This window comes from Fopius arisanus, unplaced genomic scaffold (genome assembly GCF_000806365.1).
Source record: "Fopius arisanus strain USDA-PBARC FA_bdor unplaced genomic scaffold, ASM80636v1 scaffold00059, whole genome shotgun sequence".
Lineage (NCBI taxonomy): Eukaryota > Metazoa > Arthropoda > Insecta > Hymenoptera > Braconidae > Fopius > Fopius arisanus.
The window spans coordinates 778,775-804,752 of record NW_011887798.1 but is presented as its reverse complement, the minus strand read 5'-3'; the positions used below and the strand labels follow the sequence as shown (position 1 = coordinate 804,752).

The 25,978-nt window shown below is 38.6% G+C and overlaps 1 protein-coding gene across 13 annotated transcripts; it reads right to left on the bottom strand.

Moving 5' to 3' along the window:
• Positions 1-942: 942 nt before the first annotated feature.
• On the bottom strand, positions 943-25,301 carry para (paralytic). 13 transcript variants are annotated; one of them, XM_011308400.1, is made up of 33 exons: positions 24,475-25,301; positions 20,450-20,524; positions 19,503-20,019; positions 18,932-19,106; positions 17,636-17,668; positions 16,431-16,586; positions 16,143-16,348; positions 15,483-15,611; positions 14,437-14,528; positions 14,013-14,225; positions 13,882-13,942; positions 13,417-13,726; positions 12,982-13,260; positions 12,275-12,331; positions 11,567-12,001; positions 11,332-11,425; positions 11,181-11,249; positions 10,001-10,275; positions 9,764-9,937; positions 9,344-9,694; positions 9,014-9,218; positions 7,977-8,183; positions 7,739-7,871; positions 7,547-7,668; positions 7,201-7,481; positions 6,946-7,119; positions 6,611-6,733; positions 4,506-4,628; positions 4,241-4,435; positions 3,928-4,173; positions 3,585-3,855; positions 2,548-2,852; positions 943-2,485 (listed from the first exon to the last, which is right to left on the bottom strand). In XM_011308400.1, exons 4-33 carry the CDS (start codon positions 19,073-19,075, stop codon positions 1,700-1,702), a joined length of 6,249 nt encoding a protein of 2,082 aa, XP_011306702.1. In that variant the 5' UTR covers positions 19,076-19,106; positions 19,503-20,019; positions 20,450-20,524; positions 24,475-25,301; the 3' UTR covers positions 943-1,699. The 13 variants fall into 13 exon arrangements, with proteins under 13 accessions (XP_011306702.1, XP_011306701.1, XP_011306704.1 ...); XM_011308399.1 differs by lacking the exon at positions 6,611-6,733 and adding an exon at positions 5,391-5,513; XM_011308402.1 differs by lacking the exon at positions 6,611-6,733 and adding an exon at positions 5,391-5,513 and having other exon boundaries at positions 7,977-8,111.
• Positions 25,302-25,978: the final 677 nt, after the last annotated feature.

Below are 25,978 nucleotides of genomic sequence, written 5' to 3'. Positions count from 1 at the left end.
TTTATATATTTATATCGAGTGTGTGCAATCGATGCTCAACAGAAGATTAATTCATCAAACTGATAGATGACGATTCAGCAGCGAATCCCCATGGTAATAATTCATTTTTAAAAATTCAATTATAATTCAATATAATTTAAAATTATAGCAACAATAATAGATCAGCATGAGAAGAAAAATTATAAATAAAATGATATATTCACATAAAACTCACATATTCCGCGTACAAATTATTCCATGGGGGCGGGCAGGGGGCGGGAGCACCGGGGATTTGTCTCCAATAGTCACTCTCGCTTCTGAATCTCCCAATGAAATCCTCCAAAGAACCATTTTTACACTAGCATTAATCGTGGGCAATTAATTTTATTTGTGCGAGCCTGAACATTGCAAAATATATACAATATCAATACGTGATACCCTTCGCTTTATTGATAATAGAAACAATCAATAGAATAATAATAATAATAACAATAAATGTAAAAAATATCTGACAAAGCGGCTTCCTACCTCATCGTTACACTAATCGATCAAATGAAATTCAAAACAGCCAGTACTAATTATCGTTTATTTTATCCGGCCTCATTAATTCATGATGCTGTGGTACGTGTTTCATTATCATTAATCCTCATTAATCATGGTGTGTAAATGTGTCTGTGCTCGTTGTAAACCCATCGTGTATTATCCACAAACTCTCCAATATATCTTCACTGATGTAAAAAATAACTGATGATTCATGAGAATTTTTTTATTTTTTTTGGACACTGTTATGTTAATCGCGCACGTTGCACATTTATATTAAAACATTTCAGTTCTAGGATTTGTTAAATATTCATTCATCCACTGGTCGAATTCAATAATTTGGGAATTGGGGGGGAAGCGAATTCGATCACCAGATGCATGAGAAATTTCAGCGACATTGCGCGGTTGAATATTTCGCGTTTATTTTATCACCGAGATAATTAATTATCGAATGTTTTCCATTTTTTTTTGACTTAGATAAAAATGGGATTGGGAATCGTAAGGGTGTTAAGAGCGTTTTAAGCAAGCGAGGATGGGAAGGGGGTGGGATAATCATTGAGAGTCATTAAATTATTAATATCAGTGGACAAACCGCGGGCCGGCGTCGAGGCGTGCTCGATTTATTCTCATTAATTTTATTGATTTATCAATGAAATAATTAAATGGACGAATCTCAATAGAGTCTTTGGTTATTTAATCATCATAATTTCGATCGAAACTATCCCAACGACGTTTCATCATTATCATTAAATGTTGTTTAGTTAGTTCATTAATATTAAAATGGTGCAGTCCGATTTGAAAAAGGCAACTCGTTGGAGGAATTTATGATTAACGATGTTATTCTTCATTCTCGTCTGTATCATTCTCAAATATCGTTTTACAAAACTATAAGGCTGTTGATTAGTTAAATAGCACACGATATATTCATTTGTCTTGAAGGATTTTTTTAGCAAAGTCATGGTGGCGAATGAGAGAAGAGCGCGGTGATAAATCCGTTGGGGGTGGGTGGTTAAAGAGGACTGGGTGGCATCTGGTATTATCTCATTTTGTAATTCATTATAATTAATTATTATTCTCTTTAATAAACGGCTGCAGTTCCAAGTGATGAATTATCGATAACTCCATAGTTTAATGAAGTTTACCTTTTAAAATGATTCGTCGTTGGAGTTTCGAGCTGAGATCAGACGTCCGCGGTGCGCGATGTAACACTTGGTGAACGGCTGTGTATGACAACTCGGTGTCCATTTTTAGTTATAAAACCGTCACTCTCGACGAGTACAGCTGTTTGCCTGACCCTTGGATCGGTGTCAGGATCATCGCTCTCCTCGCTAGGACCACCAAGACGATTCTGCTTGTGCTTACGCCAGGCATTTTGAATGAGACGCGCACAGTACTCCTCGCGCTGACGCCAAAGTGTCGATGATACTGGCTCATAACCAACTTCACCAGGTCTCGTCTGTACCTCGGCCAACTCTCCAGTTTCCTCAATTGGATTACCCTTTCTTGCGAAAAAGTCTTTAGTGAGGGCATCGAGGATATCCACGCAAAACATAAGATCACCCTTACATATGGGGATATCCATCGACACGATCTTGTACTTGTTCGGCTTGTGTATTTGCAAGGGTGGCTCAAGTACATCCAAGAAATCGGAGAGCTGGTCGTATCTAATGTATTGTGTACCATCTGGATCGAATTGCTGCCATATTTCATAGTACATATCGTAGTCATCATCGGTCAATCCCTCCTGCACATCTTCGGTCGCTTGTGAATAATTCTCTAATATCACTGCGATATACATGTTGATGACGATTAGGAAGCTGATGACGAGATACGATAGCAGGTATGCAATTCCAATAGTTGAGGAGCCACAATTGCCGGGATAGCCGATTTCATTGTTCGGCTGGAGGCAGTCCTCTTCGTTTATTATACCATCGAGCACGCCGTCCCAACCGGCTGATGTTGACATCTGCAAATATTTATTATTATTATTATTATCATTATCTCATTATTTATCAAGTGTGTACTCACTTGGAACAGGAGTATCATCGACTGTCCAAAAGTTTTAAAATTGTAAACGTCATCGAGACCACTTTTATCTTTAACGTGCATGAAGAATGACATGCCAAATATGGCGAATATAAACATAACGAGGAAAAGCAGGAGGCAAATGTTGAATAGAGCTGGCAGAGACATGGCGAGGGCAAATAGAAGTGTTCTTATGCCCTTTGCACCCTTAACAAGACGCAACACACGACCCACTTTGGCCACTCTCACCACTCGCAGCAGTGTCGGTGATACAAAGTACTTTTCAATAATGTCACTCAGCACCAATCCTGCAATAACGTACATTAATCATTAATATTTATCCCCAGTTATTCCTTCAATAACAGATCTACGAGTCACGATGCATGGGATACTAATCTTGCAGGGTTCACTCTACTGGGAATTTTTGTTTAATCACTTTCTATTTGTCTCTATCTGTTTTTTTTTCATCTATTAATCTAAAATAATCTATTCTACTGTTGATATTTGTGTGTGTGTGTTCTATTGTCACTAAATCTCAATGGATTGTTTTCTTGAACAAATCGAATGTTTTAGATATAGAAATGAATCTCTTACCCAACATCAGTGGGTAATATTCCTGTATCAGATTTTTTTGGGAATTCTTTTCTCCATACTTACAAGAACATTATGGGGGACAGTAAGAAGAGGGGGTGGGAGGGGGGTTTTGGTCACATTGAGACAATTTTTTTTCAAGGCAAAGTAAACATCAATGTGAGGCTACATAGCGTAATGATTTTGACCAGTCGTTGCGACTCAATTGAAACGTCAGTTACCACCTGTTCGCTTCCTTAATTGTATGTGTTAATCAGTATTTTTGTTGTGCACTACGTGTCTCGATGATTAGTGACTAATCAATATTGAATCTAGCTTTGATAAAGTATCTATTCTATGGTATTATGTTAAATTAGTATCGAGCAAACAGGTTTCTCGTTTATATTGACGTATCGAGTGGTTCGTTTCAGTGGGGTCATACGACTGATACAGTCATTACGATACATTACCTAATATTGACAATATAACAACAACAAAATCAAAGAGATTCCAGGGCTCCTTGAAGTAGTGGTAGCGCAGGGCAAATATCTTCATCAAGCACTCGCTGGTGAATATCACAATGAATATCATGTTCAAGTAATCCAGAACATTGCTGAATGTGTCTGTCTGTTGGTAATGATCTAGTGTCATTGTCAGCATGTTGAGACCGATGAACAACATGATTATCATATCGAACTTTTTGTCCGTCACTATTTCAAAGACGATTGCTTGGGGCCTCCACTGCAATGAAATAATAATTAAAACACATCATAATTATCAGTTTTATTTTTTATTAAGAGATTAATATTTTACCCTTGGACGTGGGATGGCCTTCAGAGGCTTCTTACTCCCCATTTTTTTCATAGCATTGTAGTATTTCTTCTGATCCTCAGTCATGAACATCTCGAGTGAGCCACCGGCTTTCTTCTTTTGCTCATTGAAATTGTCGATGATAACTCCGATAAACAGATTGAGAGTGAAAAATGATCCGAATATAATGAAGAATACAAAGTAGAGGTACATGTAAATGTTTGTCTCGCGAATCGGTTGTTTTCCAAGCTGTCGGTAAATATTCAGGATTTAATGTCATGTGATGATGATTAATTGATTGATGAGAGGTACTTACGTCTCTGGAGTCAATTGCATCGTTCATTATCTGGATCCATCCCTTGAAGGTGGCGACTTGAAAGAGACACAGGTAAGCCTTTCCAACATGATCGAAATTCATCGGTGAATTTTCCCACGTGTAGTTCTCAGCGATGCATGCATTCCGGTCAGGAATGATTTCATGACTGAGAGTTGTCTTGTTCATATCGACGCACTAAAAAATTATAGAATGAGATTAGATCGAGGGGATTGGATGGAAGGGTTTGTGGGGGGCTATTCATTACCTTGTAGTACTTTCCAGCGAACAGCTGGACTCCCATGATCGCGAAGATCAGCCAGAAAATCAGGCATACCAGTAGTACATTGAAGATGGACGGGATTGCCTGGACCAGAGCATTCACCACCACCTAAATCAATGATTACATTAGCCTCGGTTTCTCTCCATCAATATTATTAATTGTTGGCTACACGAATGACTAATGTGCAACCAACAAACTGATCTAGATCCAATGATGATCACGATTTCAAGCAATCTATCACAGGATGTGTCAAAACGCAAGCGCAAATCATGACAATGAGGCATGTTTAATAGTTTTTTTAAAATATATAGTGTTGGGTATCAATTGTTTATTGTACAAAGCTCGAGATTGCATGCAACTGTTGCCCAAAAGCGTTCAGCCAAATAGGATTGAAAGAAAATCAAAATAAAAAATAAATCCCAGACTAGAGGAACGAAAAAATTGATGATGAAACTGTCATAAGCTTGCGAGTGTTGTCTGTTCTCAATAATTTAACCGTATTGTTAAGCAAATGATAATCCCTCTTAAACATAAAGTTTAACGTGCACGAATGCCAATTAATAATCTATGATTGATTCTTAACAAGCATGCAATCTATTATCATCAGATTGAAACTAGATGTTGACTATGTGGATTCAAGTGTCTGGGGTATGGGCATGACCATTATACTCTAGTACCCAATGTCTCAGTGACCTCACCAATAAGCATTGTGTTAATAAGTTGAAATTAATCTACTGATGTTGATAATAAATCCCGTTTATACTAAACACCAACTAGTCTATCGTTATTCAGAGATAAGTTGTGAATGATAATTGAGGAATATGTGTTGGTGAGGTGATAAGGTCATCTGAGACTAGTTGGGCTACATACCCGCATCCCCTGCATTCTAGACATCGCCCTGAGTGGCCTTAGGGCCCTTAGGGTCCTCATTGTTTTGAAGGCTTGAATTCCACCCGCGCCACATAGCGACGCTACGAAGTTAATGAGTGACACCTGCGACCGACAAACGAGATCGAATGTAACAGCAAATGTTGAAGAGCTATGTGGCATTTTGTCTTCATTTAAATAAAAATAAAAATAAAATCCATATTAATCTGTCAATTGTCTAAAATTAAAATGATCGTCTGCTCTTCGCGGATTGACAGCTAGTCTTTCTACATTATGGGATTCCCACTGTTGCTTGATCAAGGATCGAGAGACATTAGTACAGGTAAAGATAAGAGTAGAGTACAACAATACAGCAGTGACAATCAATAGACGATATAGAATTACAAGACGCAGAAGACAGAACTTCAGTTGAAAATAAGGAGAACAAAAAATATACATCAGCTCCATCCTGAAACAGATTAAAAATCTCACATACTGATTCCACCGCGAGTCAAAATTCATGAATATTCAATTGATATTCATTAATGATTAGTTTATGGTATTGTCTAGTGGTGGAAATCAGATTATAACTCGCGGGGATGTCAAACGGCCAGAAAACCTCAGCTCAAATATTGTTCTCTCGATAATTCATGAAAAGACACACAAGAATACCAAAAGATTCTGTACATTACATATAAAGCATACTCTGCACAACAATTAATTTCACAAAAAAAAAAACTGTCATGAGGAAGGAGGCGTACATGGCAATAGCTAGTACGACAAATATTCTGTCGAAAATATTCTAACGAAAGAGACTCATTGTGTCGTCAAATGTAAATGGGAAATTCACTGATGTGTAACATCTCTGTGTCAAAAGAAATTGCGATGATACACATCAATCGAGAGCACCGGTACTGCAACTTCTCACACAATTTAATCAACAATTACCCCTGACACGTTAAAGCACACCACATGAAAAAAAATGTACTTCTCCATCACTCATTCATTGAATTCACTCAGACGTTAGCGTCACAAGCCTCAAGCTCCACCGATTGACTCAACAATAGATTATTCACAGATTATCATGGTCAATCGGTGTTTTAAACACTAACGGAGGGATATTTTAATGTCACGTAAAAAACGACAGAGATATGTTGACTTGTCTCATCAAAATAAAGATCAAATTGTTCTCTCAATTTGCTGAAGTACGAGCCCTCACTTACTCTCATGCCCTCCCATCGGGAGACAGCTCGCAAGGGCCTCAATGCCCTCAATGTTCGCATTGAACGGAACGCCGGGATGTCAGCAGCACCTGCCCAGATCGCCCCCAAGTTGATCAGCGATAGCTATTATTCATCAACTCACGTTAAAGTATAATCAATGCTAAATTAAATAATCGTTGAAGTTATTACGTTATGGATTATTTGGCTGATTGGTATCCATTTGGAACAGCTTCGTGGAGGCTTTTCTCAGTCGAAACATTGTTCAGGTATTTGATAATTCTCAATTATCATTAATTAATTCACTAGTGATTATGATATTCTCGTGGATAACTCACCATTACGATGATAAAATCGAGCCAGCACCAGGCGTTGGTGAAGTACTTGGCGAAACCGAGTGCCAGCCACTTTATCAACATCTCCAGGAAGAATATGACAGTGAATATACGGTCCATGTAGTACAGAATGTCTTGGAGAATTGGTCTCTGCTGGAGGTGAACATCCTCGAGTGCCTGAAAATGTTTATTGCATAAAATGGGTCAATCACCCGTGGATTATCTGATTTTTTAAATAATCAGTGCAATGGGACTTACCAGCGCCATACTGCTCAGTAAAATCATGGTGATAACAGCAGTCTCGAAGTACTTGTTCTCAATGAGCTGAAATGTCTTGAGACGAAGATTAGCCCAGCCCTGCCAGAAGGGTGCATCGTCGTCACCAGCGAGAAACGGAAATCTCTTGTAGCAGTGGTCAGGACAGCAGTCGTGGGGATAATCTCCATCGCCCTCGATAATATCCTCGTCAGCTTGAATGACAATGTCCCCCTCTTCCTCCAGTTCCTCGTCCTCGCCATTTTCTCCATCATCTTCCAGATCTGTTTCGTTAAATCAAATTAATTTCTTCCTCAAAGACATCTGATAATGATTAATTATTACAAACCATCTCCTTCGAGGTCTTCCTTGCTGGCGTCTTTTTTCTCCTCTCCATCGAGAGAATCGATACTCCCCTTGTGACTTCTCTCACTGTTGAACCGATTCTCGTGGCTGCCGTACGATTTATTGCTGTGAAAAAAAAACAAATCATTCCATTTGCTCAAGGACAAGAGCCAAAACATGATGACACAGTAATTACCTGATTGTATCCTCATCGTGATGAGTGATGTAGTCATGATCGAGTCGATAATCCCGATGATTAATCGAGTTAACGATGGCTTTCGTGTTATTAATGCTCAATCTGTCCCTCTTCAATTTATTTCTCAGATCTCCTGGAAGTGTAAACAATCCTTAAGTGCATTATAACTTTGTAGCATCAATATTTTTCTACCTGGAATGAAATCACAAGTAATGAATATTAATTATTAGCTAATTACCGTGGATTGTAAACTCCATTCCATCTCCAATGGCAACTTCCAACTGATTATTAAACTCTTTAGCACTTTTCTTATCTCTGTATCCATCGAGCTCGCCGTCAGCCAGATCTCGACTGCCGTCCCGATCAATTCCATCTGCGCATTTACACATGATCTCTAACCCATCCGGGTCACCATATTTCATGGTAGAAAAATAATATAGGACAACTGTTCAAATAATAAGTCTCTGTACTTGTTTTTTTTTTTTAAAACAAAAAAGCCACCCTGTGACACTCAATGATAACCCAATAATTCAATAATCATTGTTATTTAATATATTGACACAATGAAATTGAAGATTTGGGGATCGAGTTTAAGGACTTGTATAGCCTTTTCACTGGGCAAACGAAAGATGCATGCAATGCCGATGGAGTGGATTGATATCGATTATTCCAAATAATGAATTATCTCGTAATTAACAAAAAAATAATGTGCCAAATGTACTTTGAGTAAATCGTGCAAAATAGCGTGCGTGATATCAAGTGAAAATACACGTGATTCGACGTCACAATAATTAAATGGTGATCATAATTTAGAATAAATTCAGATAAATACGGCTCTCGTGATCGCATATTGAATCACTAAATGAAATAATGTTTAATATAAATAATTAAACAGAGGAATTAAATGTACATGTGGGAGGATCAATGATAGGATGATGTATAATTCTATTACATCGGTCATATCCACTTCAAATCCAACTTACAAAAGCGACTAGCGACTATTTGAATTTTAGATTCTCGTTATCCCAGATTAACTGAATAAAATAGATAAACAATAGATAATGATGTAAATAATGCATCAGAGTAACGTGATTACTCAAACGAATGAGGGAAATCAATTCTGATGATGATAAAACATCAGAGACCAAACTGGTTCAATCAATTCAAATGATAAAATGAACTTTTTTTTAAATAAAGACGAAACTACAACAGCGCACACAGCAAGCGATCTGATTGGATATAAACCTTCTTTCCAACTGTTGGACGGTCCCTCACCTGGCGCCTGATCTGATATCTGATTGGTGAGTTTGGCTCGCATCATTTTCAAGACATTCCGTACGTTACGTTTGACCCATGCTATAAAACGTGCTATCCTGTCAATTGCCTCGGTTATTTTATTCGTGTCATTGTCAGCCGTTGGTGCTGACAGATTCGATGAACCGAAGTTGCTCAAGAGCAACGCCAAGAAGAGATTGAGGACCTTTTTTTCATAGTATCAGAGAAAAATAAATGCAACATGTGTCAATAAATTCCTGGGGCACAGCTCGCGTGGAAGTTAAATGATAAATTGAAGGATAAGTAATGGCATTTTTAAATAGTACATACGACCAAATTTCCGATGACAACTGTTGCCAGAAAGAATGGAATACAGGAGACATCACCAACCAGCATACAATCCCACATTGACTCGATCCACTCACCGCACAGCACACGGAATACGATCATAAACGAGTGCATAAAATCGGTGAAATTCCATCTAGGCAGATCACCATCCGGAAACAGATGTACATTGTCCGTGTAATTTTTACCGAACAGCTGCATACCCATGACAGCGAATATGAATATAATGATGCACAGTACGAATGTTAGATTTCCCAATGCACCAACTGTTCTTCCCATTATTGATATCAGCAGATTAAGCGTTGGCCATGATTTAGCTAATTTGAACACTCGCAACTGCAACAGATTGAATTATAAATAACTCATTGGTGTTCACAATAAAATTTAATAGTTCTTCCGCATTACCAATCTGAATGAACGCAGCACGGATAGTCCTTGAACTCCCTCGAGGCCCAACTCCAGGAGGGAGAGGGCAACGATGATAAAATCGAAGATGTTCCATCCCTCTTGGAAATAAAATTTTGGACTCATGGCTATCAGTTTCATGGCTGCCTCGATTCCAAATGTTGCAGTAAAAAACTGCAATTCAATGGTTTATTTTTAGTTTTGCATTTAGTCATTTATTTTTCAAACGTTACTCACGTAATTTCCCGATTTTAGAATTCTGTCCATCTCCGGATCCATGTTGTGATGATCGAGTGCCATGAACAGTGTATTAACTACGATGCAGAGTGTTATAAATAATTCTACGAATGGATCGAAGACTATCATAGCGACGAAATCCTGAAATTTTATCCACGGACCACAGCATTTCCAGTCACAAAACATATCGATCCCTTGTAAAAATCCTGATATCAATTTCTCCTTCATTGTTGGACCTTCTTCGTCGTCGTCTGTCGGAAAGTAATAAGTTGAAACTGTATTTCATGTTAGTAATGCTTGTTATTGTCACCACTCTTTTTGGGGAAAGAGTTTTTTTTTTTTCATTGATTCTAATCGTTAATGAATGTTTGTGCACGATTTGCGATAAATAGCGGTGCTGATTTATCATTTCAATTATCTAAATTATTTTCAATTAACAATATTGAGTGCAGCTATTTTATTTATATTAATCTATAAAATTTATCAACTTCAGGGTGTCTTATTCATAGTAACTGCATAATGAAACTTAATAAAATAAATTTAAAGCACAAGTGCTCACCCAAAGCATAACACAACAGTGCAAAATTATATAATTTTAAAAGATTGTAACGAATGTAACGAATTAATTGAGTGCATTAAAACTGTACACAAGTGCAATGCAGCATGCTATGTACAAAATAAAGAGAATGCTCGAAAACTCTTTTTCCCCAAAAATTCATTCAACCTATCTACAACACCCCAAAGGGTGTTCTCAATTTCATTCACTTACGCCTTCATCCAAATGAAAAAAAAAATAAATAAACAAATAGATAAAACAATTCCCCTATCTTACTCACTCCTCCATATAGAAAATACCAAACAGTAATGATCGAGCAAACCAATTCACTGAATAATATCAAGATCAATGAAAAATTTATAATCACAATTACCCAGTAAAATAACAGACTAGAGTGATTCAATTGAACATCAGAAAATGTTATTCATTAAAATTGCATCATCCCTTTGCTGTACTTCACTGGTGAATAACTCAATTTCAGTCGTCATAAAATAGTACTAGTGTGCCTCGCACAAACACGAAGACAAACGGTGTTGAGCCACACACACACACGTAAGAAAATTAATAAATTCAATAATATTAAAATAATGGGATATCTAGAGTGAATGAGTAGGGGATAATCACCTCCTTGATCAGATGCTCTGCTCTGCCGCCCAGCGGCTTGTTCAATAATATCATTCAAGACCATAACATCTGTTAAATTAAAAAGCATTGTTGAATAAAAAAAAAGTTTCAATTGAAGACAATGCGGTTAAATATAGAGTTAACGTCTGACCTTTCATGTCGACAACGGCGTGTGGCTGTGAAGACTCGATAAATGGGTTGTCTTGCTGTTTGTTCTTACCCAATGGATCTTCCATATCGATATCCTGTTCGCACAAATGACGTCATGAGTTATTTGTAAATAAAAATTCAAATGGAATTTGAACCATTGATTAATTCGATTTTTGAATGGATCGCATTCAAAACCAAGCGACCAAGTGATTGTGTTATTTTTGAAATACTCTTACGTGATGATGCTGCAATTTCTGATTCTGCATGGGCTCAGGTGTTTGACCATTGGCCTGTCTAGATCTACTTCGTAGTCTGCTCTCCTTGGTCATTTGTTTACCAGCATTGGCGATACCGCTCAACAGATCGCCATGGGACGTATATGATAATCTTGAGGCATGCGACGTGTAGGACGAATGACGGGAACCAAGACTTGGATAATGAACGGGTATAACAATCGTTCCATTCTCCTCTGACATTGGTGTAACAGCATTTGAATCGTCAGCATAAGGCAAGTGCTCCTGGGCATCAAGATAAGTAGATAGTACTAGTGGTCTTCTATCACCACCGGACGAACCAACGAATCTACCCCGTCCATTGCGAAGTGTGAATTGATGACTACCACGACTGCCCCTTCGTGGATTGAATGGTGAGCCTGGCAGGCTAAGGCTTGCCTGTAATTAAATAATTGATCAATTTTTTAGAGATATATTGATGGCTTCATTGCCTCGGTCATTGGACCATTGGTCGGGACAGGCTTTCGATGGACAATTGATCCATTATTTCTTGTGGACAATTGATACGTTTGAGGAACAGTGTATTTTGGATGAGGCATTTGGTACTCAATCAATTGATTCAATTAATTCATATTTCGCATTGATCGAATCTCTTGGTTTTTGACCTGTTGTTAGAGTACGTACGGTTGGAGCTGACAGCCCATCACGTACCTTCCTCAGATTTTCCCGGTAGGCACAAGTTAACTGGCCGTTAGGGGCGCGAGAGACCTTGAGAAAAAAAAAATACAAGAAATGGTATCGACTACCGTACCATTGGTGTGTCAACTAGCTTTACATCGAAAGAAGGCACCACTTGCAGAAGCACATGTAGGTTTTTTCTTAATTATTCAAGTGACTGTTGTCTGTTCTGATTACATTGTACGAGTAGATGTTCATTTCATAATTATTCGATAGGAGTTGTTGAGACTTAATGGATTGATTGGAGAATATATATTTTCTGTGAGTAATGATCTTCACCGCATGGGTGTCAACCATCAACCATGGTAATTAGTTATTTAATTATCGTCATTTAATCAGTTAAAGTGGTGGGTCTAATGTGGTGCATGCAACATTCATGTCTCAACGCATGCCGCATTTACCACTGAAATCATAATCATGCCATAAAAATGTCCTTTGGAATACATTAGTAGAGAGTAGAGATAAGTGATTACAAATTTACTGTTAAATTGTTGATTAATCGCGGTAATTAATACAATTAATTCCAACTGGAATACCGAATCGATTCATAAAATAACGTTCGATACTGATCGATACTCATCGATACTGATCGATACTGACGTGAATCGAATTGAGTAATTTGCACTGCGCGTTCGTAATGAACACAATACAATTAATAGTGGCTAATTAAAAATACTCACAGCGCTGACTTTACGAACTTTGGCTGCGGCGCTGTGGTTGTTGTTGATGGGCCTAACACGATACTCGCTGATGGATTCAACAGATCGAATGCTCATTCTCTCCTTGTTGTTGTCGTCGTTGCCTTTCTCCTGGCCAACAAACAGCTCATAACTGTGACACGAGAAGTCAGACGGTGACTTGACAATGGCATCAGCAGCTGCTTGTGCAGCAGCAGCTTCCCTTGCGGCAGCCTGCGCCGCGATTTTATTCTCTCGAGCAAGTGCTGCCTCCTCGGCTTCCTAATCACCAAAAAAATCCAATTACCAAAGGGTGAATACACTGTTCAACAGCATTCGCTAATTTCTCGTCAGGTCGCTGGTGATTTTCTGACGTGGCTATATGTTTGCTTAATGATTTTCTTGATAGGGCTTTTATTCTTTAATTTGGGGACGTACTCTTATGGCTTCCTCCTCAGCTGCTTCCTCCTCTTCTGCCTTCTTCTGCAACTCGTCGTACGACATGGCGACAATAGCGAGAATTAAGTTGACGAGGTAGAATGAACCGAGGAAAATTATAACAATGAAGAACAGCATGTGCCATGGTCCAGCTGATCTTAATACGAGTTGGTAGAGATTCTCCCAGTAATCTTGTGTCATCAGACGAAAGGCGGACAGCAGGGCCCAGCCGAATGTGTCGAAGCTCGTGTAGCCGTAGTTTGGATTGCCACCGTAGCCTTGCAGACACACGTAACCGGGCGCACACATTCTGAAAATATTTCTCAATATTTACCAGAATATCCCATTCAAAACAGTACAATTGAATAACTCTTGAAAAAAAATCCATAAAAAGACTTCCAAATTCAAAACATTCAAAATATCGTTATACTCCAAGAGTTAGACAAACAGTGAATAATATATTACCCAGCACCAGATGAATTCCCACATAATGGCATATTTCCGTTGTCATCGACGTACCAATTTGCTGAAGATTTCAAATAATTCAGAAGTTAGAATGACAATGAATACTTGTTAAATGAACTAGTGTGACTTACTCGAATTCTTGTTGAATCTCTCCCAATTCTCACCAGTAAGATTGCCCCACGATCCGTCCTCCGGAAAATTCTTTATACACTTTTGCGTCAATACCCCCATGTAAATCTGAAGGCCCATCAACGCAAAGACGGACAGGGAGAACATTGTAAGGATTATCACATCGCGCAGATTTTTAACAGACTCTATCACAGCGCCGACAATGGTTTTCAGACCTAAACAATTATCAACGTGTCATCAATAAATTCAATAGTTAACAACAAAAAAAAACCCATCACAATGCATTAATTTCAAGAGATCAGTATTTTTCATTTTAACAAATTGTATAATCTCCACATTGTTAACAGGCATGTAATAATTGCGCTAAATATCAAATCTAGGATTGTATCGTCAGTGTACTACGCTGAATCAATACTCTAAGCATACCTGGTACAATAGCGACAGTCTTCAAGGCTCGGAGGACTCGAAATGTCCTGAGAGCGGCAAGGTTGCCTAGATCTATGCCCATCGTCACATAACTGCAATACACCCGAACGTCACACACATTACAGTTATACAAAATCATATGAAAAGAAATAAAAAAAAAAGAGAAAACATCAATTAAAAAATTCCAATAAACTGAAACAAGATATTCATTAATTATTAAATTACATCTATCAACTATCTACCGCGTCATGATAACTCTTTACTGAATTCTCATAAATCCCAAGTTCTCATGCACAATGTTTAATAGATATAGATATAATTCAGCGGTGAAGTGGTGAAATAAGTGGCAAACATTTGGATCAAAAGGCAGATCAATTCGTTCAGATGTAATGAACCACTCACCACTCCCAACTGAATTACCCTCTAATTAATTTTGACTTAATGATTCATGATAATTATATCTATCAACATTAAATAACTCAATGATTAAACTAGTTCTACGATCAATAAACAATGAACGATTTAAACTTGTCCTGTCTATTCTAATCTTTATCTGAACGACGAGAATTGACTAACTAAAATTCATCTATTATTAATGACTGATATTATATGAAATATTCATTGACTACACTATAATGTTAGCCTAATCGGATGTGAGTGGTGGATCGGTTGAATCTTCCCTCGAATTAAATAATCATCATCGAATGACAGGACTCGTATCTATCTGGACTATAAACTCATGTAATTAGCAGTTAAACTCTAGAACTCGATTCTAAAATTTCGATTGAACGTTTGACCTAATTGATGACCTATGACTCTGGCTGAGTGCATTATACAATTGTAAATGGTCTCCCACGATTACCACCAAATGGACTATCACAGATAATCATTACAATGTAATTACAATATAAAAGAGATATGAAGAGCTATCACTCAGACCGTTTTGGTGATACAACGTCTATTTCATTCACCAATGACGATTTTATCGTTATGACTCTCGTTGATATTTTTATAATAAATATTCAATGATTGTTTTAACTACTCACGCTAAAGCTATAACTACGAAGTCGAGCCAATTCCATGCATCTCTAAGATAGGTAAAAGGCTGCAGAATGAAACCCCTCGCCATCACCTTAACGGCGGACTCAAATGTGTAGATGCCCGTAAATAACACTCTGAAAACACATAAATCAACATTAACAGCTCGACAGTCAAATATATATCCGTCAACTTTTATGCCACTTCACTAATGGTTACAATAATAATGAAAAAAAAAAGAAAAAACCATTGACAGTCATTTTTATCGCTCGAGTATTGAATGGGCGAGATGCAATAATCCAATATCACATCAACCCAAAAAATACCAGATCCTATTTGACGATTGAACTTCAACACGTCTACACAATAATAATCATCCGATTTCAGAAATCGTCTAATCTATCGTTTCTAGATAATTATCTGTCCAAAACTTACCAAAATCATTAACTATCTCACGAATTACCTATTGTACTTGAGTGATTTAATTGATTAATCGATAATAATCTTCTATAAAATGCAGTGTCTAATGAAATAATAACAGTGAGTACGATCTATTGATAAAATATTGTCTGAAGACTGATGGAGATCATCTGGTCGTCAGGCATTTTGTCAATTAGTGGATTAAAGTTATTCACGTTTTATGATTGACGAATTGAAAGATTACGTACTCAGTTGACTCGATGGTGGGCGTTGTGGGCATAATCATGAGTATGCAGTTAACCAAAATAGTGGTGATGATGAATAGGGAAAAGAGCGGGTGAACCAGAATATAAATGGCCACCCGTCGTATTGGATTGAATGGATCGAGGAACCATAACGCATCCGTCGCCGAGAATCTGAATATGTCCTTCCCTTTGCTGATGACCACGAACGTCTGGACAAATAAAAAAATATTAATCCTTCAGTCAATTGATTAATTAATTAATCACTTCAGTTGAGTTGATCATCGAATTTACCCTTTGATTGTGGTAAAATGTATCGATGTCTTCAAGGGGCGTGGAGGCCAGCTCAGGGGGAAATTCGTTGTGCAGTCGGACTGGAATTGGCGCCCCTTGTTCAAACATCGGATCTGGCTGTGGACCCTCATCCTCATCTTCGTCGTCGTAACGGGTCTGTGAAACATCTATTTATCAATATCTCAACAGCAAATATCAAACAGTCAAATATCCGCTAGTCTATTTGTATACACATTATCAACTGTTTTCCTAATTAAATTTTGTAAATAAAAATGCTGTCCCTGAGACAAATTTACTGACGCTGATTTATCTCAGGGTGGAGTTGTTGCAATTGTGAAATCACTTGACATGCCAAACATTTCTCAATCTTAAGACTTCACATTTGCACACTTGGACTTCTCTCAAACCCTGAAAATCATATTCACATGAATTTCATAATCATTTATCAATTGATCAGTGTAAATTTCCTTATCGTAATTGTGTCCTTCAAAGCTGTCAATAGGTGTGTGTAACGAGTGATAAATCCCAATTGTTATTATTCTGTAAATAAATCCTTAACAGAACAATCCAAATCAATAGATTTTCGCCACGTGGATCAATCCAGACTACGTCACGAGTAATAATAATTTGGTAATTAGTGTTTGTGATTATCATCGTGGAGACTTATTGCGCGTGCATCACTAGATTAATAATCTAATATATAATACAACATGTGATCACGTTATGTCAATAGCCATCGATAGCCATTGATAGCGTGTGTTCTTTCATTTTGGCTGACTAAATCTAATCAAGCGCAATTTGTATTAACATTCATTTGTAAAGCTGCCATTATATTGCACTGGTAGTATATTGTCAGTGGGCAATCCCTTCATCAACAATTCCCAATTATTAATTAACAATAATAATAAATAATAATAACAGCATCAATCAGAGACTGGGAAGTGCTGGGCGAAAGGTGTGAGTGATGCGATAAAAAGCCAAATGTCTTAATCACAAATGCGAAAGTGTCATATCATTTGATTAAAATAGTGTTATGTACTAATGGCTAAAGGTTAAACGAGCTCTCTATCACTTCATTTGTCATGTCTAGATAAATAAACTAAATAAATTTAATGTAAATGCCGTGTGAGGATAATTCAATTGATGTAGAGTAAATAATAATCGTGTTATTAACTGATATTACTTGTCATGATGCAACATCTTACTTCTTTTTTCTTTTTCTTCCGTCCATAACCACCCTGTAATTGCACAATGGGGAAAAAGAGTTACACACATACAGAACATACATAGAGAGAAGAGACATTGAAAATTGTTATTTAATCATTAAATTAAACTGAAATTTAAGTCAAGTTGAGAGGCTAGTTCAGGTACCATCATCTCTAGAACTAGTGCTCTAGCTACGGGATTATTATTTTTTAATCATTAATTGTGATGGACAATTGGCATTTTGGTTATTGTTAACGAGAGTTATTTGTTGGATTGAATTATTTATGGGGTTAGTACTGCGATAGGTTGAAAATTGAAGAAGATATGAGAGAAGACAGGCACAACATTAATGACACTGCATACATCCAGCTGACTCACGCGACTCAATATATATTAATGTTTATAAATGTTTATAAATGTTTATGGTACAAGTTTGTTGCATTGTCACTCTGTCATTGAAGCTACAGCTAATGATATTTTTTAGTAAATACGTTCAAGCAGACACTCAACATTGTTACAGCAGATGAGATACATGTAATGGAAACGCGTTTGTCAAAATCTCAATCTTACGAACACGTGTTGTTTATTTATATTGCAATCCCTTCAGTACCGGATATGAGATATTTTTATAGGGCACAACGAATTCCCTGGAAAATCCGTTACACCAGATGTGCCCAGAGTCGTATTCAAGGGATATTTTATATTTATTTATGACGAAATTATTGAAATCGATGGTTACCCTGATGAATAACCGCGGGGAATCCCCCGTCATTATTTTAGTACTCGTTTTAGTTCGATTTTTTCTTTTCAAACACGAGAATAAAATAAACTGTAACGATAGCAAAACGTCCACTCGACAGCAATTATAAAAACTTTGATATTTTCAGTTGCGAAAAAACGATTTGAGTTCTAGATTGAGTAGAAACTCAATTGCACGTGAATAATTTCATAAAAAAAAATTTCTACCAGCAGTTGGTGTGCACAATGGAGAAAAAAAAATAATTCTCCATCTGAAAATAGTTTCTTTGTACACAGGTATAGTTTACCGAAGGTTTTTTTATCGATTTGTTAATAATTCTGAGCTGTGAAACACCGCAAGTTCAACTTTATCGTTTGACACAAACTGTTAACACCCTTCGAACCCATTTAAGCTGAGAAAATAAAATCCGATATCGACGTGCCTTATTTAATCGGATTTGTCTCCAAGATGAGGCCAATTAACAACGATATTACAACACAAATAATAGAAATAAATTTGTGACAGGGTGTGAGAAAAATTTGAGGGATTAACGTACCTCGCCTTGTGCTCTTTTAGCTTCGAGTTCCTTCTGCTTGGCAAGTTCTTCAGCAATGCGAGTCTCGATAGCAGCCAGGGATTCCCGCGTGAACGGACGGAACAAACTTCGTTCTTCTGATAAGGAGGAATAATCGTCGGACATTGTCTACGCTGCGCGCAATCAACACACCTTCCTGAAATTAATAAATAATTCCAACTTCAATTATCATCAACAGCCCTTAATTAACGGGATTTATCCCCACGAGAGTAAAAAATAATACAATTAATTGATTAATTCGATAAATTAAATACTGGCAATTTAATTTAACAGCAGATTGCGAGAGAAAAATTAGGGTAGAGTGGAGAATAATCTCAGACTATAGAATCCCCTGGAAACCCGATCCCAGTAATTTTTTAAGACAAAGTATCGGATTTCGAGTGACTGCAGTCTATCGGCGATTTTTACTCGGGCCATTGGCCATAAAAATCCCATATAATTGTATCGAGCACGCAATTCTGCCATTAAACTGTTGCCGAAATAAAGAAATAATGAAACGAGTGGCTGATTAAAAATTGAAACTAGTCATTACCTTGCGGTAGGTGCTAACACTTCCTGAAATGACGTCTGTGTTTTCCAGATGATTTACAATAAAATAGCTGATGATTGCTGGTAGATATCAATCGATATAACCGTATATCACTGTCAATGTGATACTTGAATTTTGAATGGGCCTGTGTGTACAAATAATTGCTGTAGGATCGGACGGATAAGTGCGGCTTTATCACCAATTTTGTCCACGTTACTTTGTCACGTGTGTGTTTGCCGCTCGTACCACACCGTCTTTTCACCTCTGTTCTTTTATCATTTATAATTGTTGATTTAAGATTATATTTGTAACACCCGTAATTCTTGGTTGGTGAAATAGCGACGATCAGTAATGTACGCGCTGCGGCAGTGCGTGGTATGTTGGTACCAGTCCAACGTGTACCAAGATTTTTCATGTCCGGCCTGGGACACGAATTATTAAGAAAGGGCATTTGCATGTAATACCCCGGGGGACATTCTTGTCCCCCCGGTGAACATTTTCTCGTTAATTCCAATTTCATCTGTCAAAATAAAATTTATGTATTATTTTTTTTTATCGGTCCTCTGCTTCAATTTATTTTTATTGAATGCAACTTGACTCAAGTCAAGTTGCATTCAATATTGAGTAGAACTTGACTTGGATCAAGTTTTATTGAATTGATTCAAATAAAGTTGAACTTTTATTTTAATCAAGTTGAATTCGACTTGAATCAAGTCGAACATTATTTAAATCAATTTATTATTTAATCGAACTTGATTTGGATCAAGTGAAACTCAACTTGAATAAAATAAAAATAAACTTGACTCAAGTCAACCACCACAGACTCCAGTAAAATTTGTTTTATCTTTTCAAAATTTCACCGTTAAAAATAATAAACCCAAGCCAATCATCATTCTATACTGTACAAACTACCCCTCCATAACAACCATAAACTCCACTGACATACATACGTATACATGAAGCGATGAGTATTCTCAATCCTCTATCTTGATTATCATAGCCGTTTTCCTCGAAGCTACACCTCTCTGAAAAAAAACAATTCAACGGTTACAAAAAAGACCATTAAAAAACATTAAACAAAATGCCACAATCTAATGACCCGGTAAATTATTTAGAGAGAAAAGTAAAAAATGAGCAGAGCATAATGCATGAGCATTAAAGCGAATGTATCATTTGCTCGAAGCATTGTTATTCGATTTTTTTTTCTCTCTCTTTTTTTTTTCGTAATGGATTCCAAAGTTGACGTCGCGTTTTACCCGCCAACTAGCCGCGATTGGTCTATCGCGTGTCAATGGCTAAAGTAGGTGAATACACATACACGGAAATTACTCATACATTTGTCGTAAGGTCTAACCCTCAGACTAAAGTCGGTTAAAGTCCCTTGTCAGTCAGACTGCCCGGCGGCAAGAGACTCCGACTGCAATTCCACATAACCACCCAACCCTCTAACCACCCCACCACCCAACAACCCCACCACCCCACCACCCCACCACCCCACCAACCCACCAACCCACTACCTCTTCTCCCCTCCCCACTCACTCCCTTGCCGTTGCCTTTAACCGTTTTGCAACAATATCGATCGCTGAGGAAACGTGCCAGCCGATTTTTAACTGGCCTCCCTTCAACCATGTCATACATGCTCCACTAATTTCTATTTATTTTATTTGTTTAGTTGTTCTAGATTTAGTCATCTGATTCAATATGAGGAGCTAATGAGACGGGAATAGGGCGACACTGTTGGTGAATTGGTGGTGAATTGGTGGAAGAGTCGCTGGAGGGTCCATAAAATTTCGATAATCATTCGGGAACCGATCGATAACTGGAGATGAGGCTTTGTTTTCTTGGTAGGAAGATTTACTGGGGTTGGGAGGACGATCCGGTTAATGGTCGAGGGGTGAGGATTACGGCTGAGAGAATGAATGGATACCTAGGATTTGTTTCGTGGATGAAATGATTTACAAGTTTCTGTGAAAGGGAACAATGAGGTTAGATACTCGCCATTTTGTTCGGGTGACGCCACCGGTGGAGGCGTCCTGAAAGTAGAGGGAATGATTGATGGGGAAAAAAAATTAATGAACACATTAGATCTCAGGATTTGTGATATCAACAGCGAGTGGACAGTGAAAAATCAATCAGTTGATTGATGATTTGGAGAATTTTAGGAGTGGCCGTATCTGGATTCTATCAGGACTGCGGGATTTATGGAATCATGAGGTGATATAAGGGGATTTGATGAGGAGTGGAGAGAAAGGAATCATCTACTCGCCCTAACTCGTAAAAGGGAGGAAATTGGATAGGCCCCAGTGACGAGATGAGAAATGTGAGAACTGGTGGAGAATTTTGAAATGGCGCCGGCGCCCAGGGGCTGCGGAACCCTGCGGACGAGAATTCTCTTCACCTCCGACAACTTGCCGCTTCCTAACCTCTGGCTTCACCCCAACAACCAACATATCCTTCCATATTTAGCCAGAGCCCACGTATACCCGATGCCATAATCCCCTCCCCTCCCTCTCCTCCCTCACCCCTCCCGGAACTATAAATTCCGTAACTATTTGTGCGAGCCAATTTCTTATTTTTCCTTTCCACCCCTCGGAAAGCCATCGGCTCGATAATCCCTGACCTTCCGCATGAATAATACAAATAAATAATTTCCCGGTATTAAAAAAAAAAATGTTAACTCCACAAAATTCTCCGTACAACCCCCATCGCGTGGACAAATTGTTGGTCATCGTGTCATCCATTCGATGTATTATATTCTGGTCCCGAGTACCAGCAAAAATATAAATATCAGTTTGACCTAGTTTCATGTATCCGCATGGCCATTCCACCCCCTCCCCCCCACACTTTTCTTCATTGAATCAAAACGAAAGGAATCTCGAGAAATTTCAACGCGTAAAAATAACGCCAAAATTATTCACCCCCTTGTCCACCCTCCAGTGGGGTGAATATCAATTTTCACCCTCGTCGCATCTCCCCAATCAAGAATCGACAGAGGGGCGGAGGGGGAGGGATGAAAAAAGAAAAAGCCTCAAGTACAAGGTCAATCGAATGACAATAGCTGGTATCGATGAGTCTCAATCATCCAGCTGATTAGGCCTCTGATGAGGGTAAAAATTTCACCGAGGGGTGAAAATAAGAGGGAGAAAAATAGTCGAGGGAAAAACCAGCGGCGGCGGGTGAAAGAAGAAGGAAACGCTGCGGCATGGTGTGGCGTGACGTTGGCCAGGGGGTGGAAAGGGAGTGGCGGGGTGGCAGGGGGTGGTCAAAGGGTGGTTGAGGGGCGAAAGAGGAGAGAGGGCTTTGCGAAAGAGAGAGAAAGGGTGAGAGAGGAGTTGGATAGAGGCACGCTGACTCTGCGGGGTCATACTAGACGCTTGCGCATCCCTAACTACACGGTTTTACTTATCCCCACCACCGACCACCTCTCCCCACTCGAGGCAAACGACTAAGGGCCAACCAACGTCCTACTGACCCGCTATTGCTTCGTTACTCTTGTTGCCACCGAGTACAATCAAAACAGCATAATTTAAACCGACAAAATCCCCCGACACCAGAAACAAAAAGAATTGAAGGAGTGAATGATAAAATTCAATTGAAAACAACAAAATGGCGAGTCAGCGAAATTGAGGAGAGGGAAAATATAATAATTGAGGATGAGACAGGGGTCCGGGTGATACTGGTGGGAATGAATTAATAATTAATTCAATAAAATTGTCTTTCCCATCGGAGGGTGGGAGGGGGTGAAATCAATAAACCCGATAGCATGGAAATGTAGTGCCGTTACCAACCGAGAAAAATTACACGTCTTTTTGTTTTTTTTTCTTTTGTGGGAGAGACTTGGCAATTTTCAAGCATTTTTTCAACCCCCCTGACAGCAACCCCTGGGCCCTTCTCGGGTTTCCTGTATCTTTCGTGAAACACATAATGTCATAGCATACTTGACACAAAGCCGCGCGCAGCCTTGGCCTCTCACCGCGTCACTCTCTTCGCGGGAGGATGAAGTGGGTGGTGGGAAAAAAGAGGGGGAGGGAGGGATACGTTACGTTCTAATAGACTCTTTGATATTTTGATTATTTGATGGAGAAGAAAAAGAAAGGGGTGGATGGGGGTGGAACTGCGAAAGATGGGAGGTGGGGCATAAAGTGAATGAGTTAATTCAATATATTTCGAGAGGGGGCTTGATGATAATTCGTTTGGGGTGGGAAATGCTGGCGCAGTGGTTCATGTCGTTCAATGACCAGGCACCGCAGGTCTTCCTGGAACTCGACCTGCACTACTTCGTGTGAAGAAAGAAAAAAAAAGGGGGGGGAAGCGAGGGGTGGAGGCGTGAGGCTCGATATAACGATTCATTCGTACCTTGACCAAATTACATTTTACCCGAGCTCTTCACACGCTTTTTATTTATCGACGAATTGTTAATCAAGTGAACAAATTCTTCAACAAAAATTTCATTATCCCCTCAAATTTCATATTTTTTTCATGAATAAAATTCAAACCCCCGTATCTTCAATGATAAATGAGAATTAATATCTCTCAGACTGAAATATTGGAAATTGCGGGGGGAATTGAACAGCTGATTGGTTGTCCCTCATCGATTGACCCCCGAACCGGAGGGATCAATCGGTTTTCTGAGGAATTTTCCTAATAAAAAAAAAGTAATAAAAACCCTAGTCCATCGATAACAGTTATAACCCGACGTTCCACCATACGTTGCCCCCCCCACCCCCTTTCCACCCCCCGACAACAATAGAATTCGCATTTAAACCCATCCCATCTGAATCAATATCCCCAACTAAACCCTATTCCACCTAAGATAAAAAAAAGGGAAAATAAAAAATGAAAAAACCATTGACCAAATGAAAAGGTCAAAAGGTTGCGTCACAAATCCTGTGGAAAAATCCTTCTCCCCCAAATAAGTCAACAATTCAAACAAGGGGTTCCCCTCGAATCACGACAAATCGATTGTTCTACTTACGTCAATACGATCCGTCAATCCTCAGATAATCACAAGTCCCATAATCCCGAGGTAACACCAGTAAAATAAAATTAGAAAAATGGTAATAACACAGGAATAGGCACTGATGGGGCGGGTGAAGTCATAATCCCGTGGCCTTTAACGAACTATTCATTATTCACACGATTCAAACACTTTTGTCATCCCCTAATGCATTTTTTAATCTGAAAAAAAAAAAAACACAGTTGATCCTCACTGAGCAACTCAACACTCAACTTATTCTGTACTCCACCCCCTATCACCCCTTGTCACCCCTAAATCCATTTAGAAATCCAGTATAAAGCACCTTCACCGCAGCCACAAGGACCCGCCCCCAATCATACTACACGAATGTGTAGTGGATAAATAGAGCATAGAATTTACTCTGGGTTATCATTTTACTTGATCATTGGTTATGATAGTCTCCATTTGTCACTGGATTCTTTAAATTCACTGAATCGTCGATGCCCAGACACTTGCTCCAAAGGTGGAAGGGGAGTTGATCCTCCTGGAGGGGATAATTTCAAATTTCACTCGATATTTTATTATCGCCGATTTAATTGGCCCCCCGTTAATCCCATTATCATCAACTATCACTCATCAGTGATATCTTTATTCTTCAATCGTACCACGACACCTGCACTTCCGTTTTGTGATTTATCTATTTTATTTTCATTTAATTTTGAATTATTTCTTTAATTTCTTGATTTTAAATTTATCGTTTTAGTTTGTTCTGTTCCTGGGCTTTCTTTTTTTGGTGATTTTATTTTTAATACGGAGGCAGTCTTGAGGGTTGGTGTCCAAGTCGACGGGGGTGACAAACCGAAACCCGAACACGGATGTTACTGCATCGTCCCTGCGCCAACATTGCGCCTTGCGGGGGTTGATGGAACTAGATGAAGGGGCTGAATAGGCCGCCCCCGTCGTGGCTTTTTACGCTGATGGAGGGGTGGTGAGTTGGCGCAGTAGGGGTGACACTCGGTGCAAAACACCCCTGCATACCTCTCACCCTCTGGGGGGAAAGGATTCGGTGCAAACTCACCCCCAAGCCCCTCAGTCCATTCAAACCATTGATTTCTCGGAATTTTTTTCCTCCACCGACACAAAAATCATTTCTTTTCTATTTTTTCATTCCATCAACCCTCTCCACCTCTTCCATCCCCTCCACCCTTTCCACCCTTTCCACCCTTTCCACGATAATTTCCCATCCCCAAAATTCTTTTAATTTTCAAATTTAAATAATTGTTTCTCGTTGAAATGAAAATAAAAATTGAGGATGAAATAAAAAAATGGAGAAGGATTTTGGAGAGAATTCTGGAGAATTCTGGAGAATTTAGGAATTGATAATTAGTTACCTGGGATATTAGGGTAGTTTTTGGAATTCCTGGGAGGATCTGACATTTCCTGGAAACGTTGGGAATTCATTCGTAATAGTGACGTTACCCCAGGATTCGTAAATACGTCAGCCCCATGAGTGTATGTCCAC

Bases quoted from the DNA above. Each gene is read 5' to 3' on its own strand.
- para (XM_011308400.1), bottom strand. From the start codon at position 19,075: ATGTCCGACGATTATTCCTCCTTATCAGAAGAACGAAGTTTGTTCCGT. The intron at 11,250-11,331 runs GTCAGACGTTAA...TTAATTTAACAG, and splicing joins CGCCGTTGTCGACATGAAAG to ATGTTATGGTCTTGAATGAT. The intron at 9,219-9,343 runs GTATGTACTATT...TATGAAAAAAAG, and splicing joins TTGTCATCGGAAATTTGGTC to GTCCTCAATCTCTTCTTGGC.